Genomic DNA, 2621 nt, shown 5'->3' with positions numbered 1-2621 from the left:
AGTGTGTGTGTGTGAGTGTGTGTGTGAGTGTGAGTGTGTGTGAGTGTGTGAGTGTGAGTGTGTGAGTGTGAGTGTGTGAGTGTGAGTGTGTGAGTGTGAGACGATGCTAATGAATCCGTTTTCCCTTGTACAGGGGAGAAGCCGTTTGAGTGTAAACTGTGTCACCAGCGTTCCCGTGACTATTCTGCCATGATCAAGCACCTTCGGACTCACAATGGTGCTTTGCCGTATCGGTGCACCGTGTGCCAGGAGTACTGCTCCAGCCTGGCTGTCATGCAGAAACACATCAAGACCCACCTACCCGAGGAGGTTCCCCCAGACTGGAGCCTGGAGGAAAGCTACCTCTACCTGTGTTACCTGTGACCGGCTGACCCCTGCCCTGTCTCCCCCACTGGACCCCCTCCTCACCGCTCCCTCCCTCCTGTGCTGCCGGGGGTTGGTGGAGGGAGTGGGCCGACAGAGAGGCCCGTCCCGGCCGGTCATACCCGCGGGCTCTGAGGGTGTGAGACACACGCTGTCCCTCTGCGGCCAGGAACAGAGGGGCTGGGAGGTGAGCGGAGACTGGGATGGAGGGATGGGAATCGGAAACCGCATCCCGCTGGGGAATCCTACACCAGAGGGGCCACTGGCCGACAAATCCTGGAAACAGAGGGGCACGCTGACCCACCACCCCTCAGCCCCGTCTGGACACAACGCAAGAGTGTCAATTTTCCCCACAAGGTCCGCCGTTTCTAGGAGTGGGTGTCGATTGACCGAGCGTGAGCTGTCAACGCGAGTACACCAGGGCCATCACAGAACACCCCACTGTGCGGACGCAGGCCATTTGGCCCGTCGAAGAGAATCCCACCTGGAACCAACCTTCTGACCCTAACCCCGCCACCCTGCGTTTCCCACGGCCTGTGCCTCCCTCCCAGCCTGCGTTTCCCACGGCCTGTGCCTCCCTCCCAGCCTGCGTTTCCCACGGCCTGTGCCTCCCTCCCAGCCCGCGTTTCCCACGGCCTGTGCCTCCCTCCAAGCCTGCGTTTCCCACGGCCTGTGCCTCCCTCCCACCCTGCGTTTCCCATAGCCTGTGCCTCCCTCCCAGCCTGCGTTTCCCACGGCCTGTGCCTCCCTCCCAGCCTGCGTTTCCCACGGCCTGTGCCACCCTCCCCAGCCCGCGTTTCCCACGGCCTGTGCCTCCCTCCCAGCCTGCGTTTCCCACGGCCTGTGCCTCCCTCCCAGCCTGCGTTTCTCTGGGCAGTGGGAGCTCACCGGATCCCTGTACGCTGAGGCACGTGGCTGCGAGCACATCGTAGACCCAGCGGGGAATCTCGCACGGTTCGTTAATGCGGCCGTTGGCCCACTTGGGATCGTTTGGCGTGTGCTGTCCAACCTCCTCGTTGAATGCGAGCAGTTTGAGTGATCGTGGGTCGGAGTACCGACTCCCCCTTGCCACGTGGTGGGGACCGTCATTCCCTTGGATTCCAACGATGGTGAAAGGACGAATGCAGATCCTTTGGGCAGCTCAACCTCGGACTCTGGCCGATGTCCTGCCCACAGAATGAATGGCAGCAACGCGCCCCACCCAGCCCTGGCCCAGGGTGGGGGGGCCTGGGGGAATGGAAATCCTGGTCCGCGCGCGAGGCTGTTGGTTCCTCCCCCCTCGCCCTCCTCCTCCTGCATGCGTGGGTGACCAGACACCTCATCAGACCTCCACTGACCATCAACGGATACTGGGAACGTGGCTCATTCCCATTTGCTGCGATCGACACACCCTCTGCAAACAAAAGGGACGTGGTCAGGCCTTTGCTGAGCTTCCCAGGAGATGGAGGGGACTGTCGCCACCCCCACTCTGTTGCTGCCTCCACAGTGATGTCTCAGGGCCCCATCATTGTCGGCTTGGCAACGCACCCACTGCCACTCCTCCCGTGATATGAATTGGTGTTCCCTTTTGGAATGTGGGTTTCTTGCACTTGTCCTGATGAGCAGAGGTTGATAAGCTTTGATGTCACGAGTCCCTCTTCCCAACCGTCAATCGATGCAAACCGGGAGCAGGTGGAGGCCGTTCAGCCCCTCTATCCCGCTCCATTACTCAATTCCACGTTTGCATCTCCTCGCCACCAAATAATTTTGGACCGCCCTCAGCCAACTAACAATTGAGCTACCTCTGCCATGGAAATATTTGCCGCTCTCTGACCTGCCCTGGGGATCGATTCCTGAACTCAGTTACTGAGCTCTTCCCCCTCACCCCCATGTCCGCTGATACACCACGTCCCGCGAGCAATCACAAACAGAAAGCCACAGGTGCCCTCCTCGTCTTCACTCTGCCTCATATTTTGGATGGAGGGGAGCTTGTTAGTGCTCATTCTGACCAGAGCGATCTCTGTCATGGCCGAGATCCCACCGGTGGGAACATTACACCCACTGATCCATCAATCCCTGTTTCTCCTTCAGGGCAATCCCGCCTTCTGGGCCACAGTGATGGTCCTGCCCTGTCCCTCCTTCAACAGGCTCCAGCCAAGACACACACACACTCACACTCAAACACCCCGACAAACAGCGTCAGAGATACCCCCTCGCGCGTGCACACACACTCACACTCACACACACACTCTCACACATACACACACACACTCACACTC

At 59.8% G+C, this 2621-nt stretch overlaps 1 protein-coding gene across 1 annotated transcript in view; it reads left to right on the top strand.

Annotated features, from left to right (window-relative positions):
* LOC122546610 (zinc finger and BTB domain-containing protein 16-like) overlaps nucleotides 1-363 on the top strand; it is an 8615-nt gene extending 8252 nt beyond the window's left edge. Inside the window, exon 2 of the mRNA XM_043685288.1 lies at nucleotides 134-363. Within this exon, the coding sequence (XP_043541223.1) occupies nucleotides 134-363 (230 nt within the window). The remainder of the gene's footprint in view (nucleotides 1-133) is intronic.
* Nucleotides 364-2621: the final 2258 nt, after the last annotated feature.

This window comes from Chiloscyllium plagiosum, unplaced genomic scaffold (assembly GCF_004010195.1).
Source record: "Chiloscyllium plagiosum isolate BGI_BamShark_2017 unplaced genomic scaffold, ASM401019v2 scaf_98047, whole genome shotgun sequence".
NCBI classification, from domain to species: Eukaryota; Metazoa; Chordata; class Chondrichthyes; order Orectolobiformes; family Hemiscylliidae; genus Chiloscyllium; species Chiloscyllium plagiosum.
This window is presented reverse-complemented; position numbering and strand designations above follow the sequence as displayed.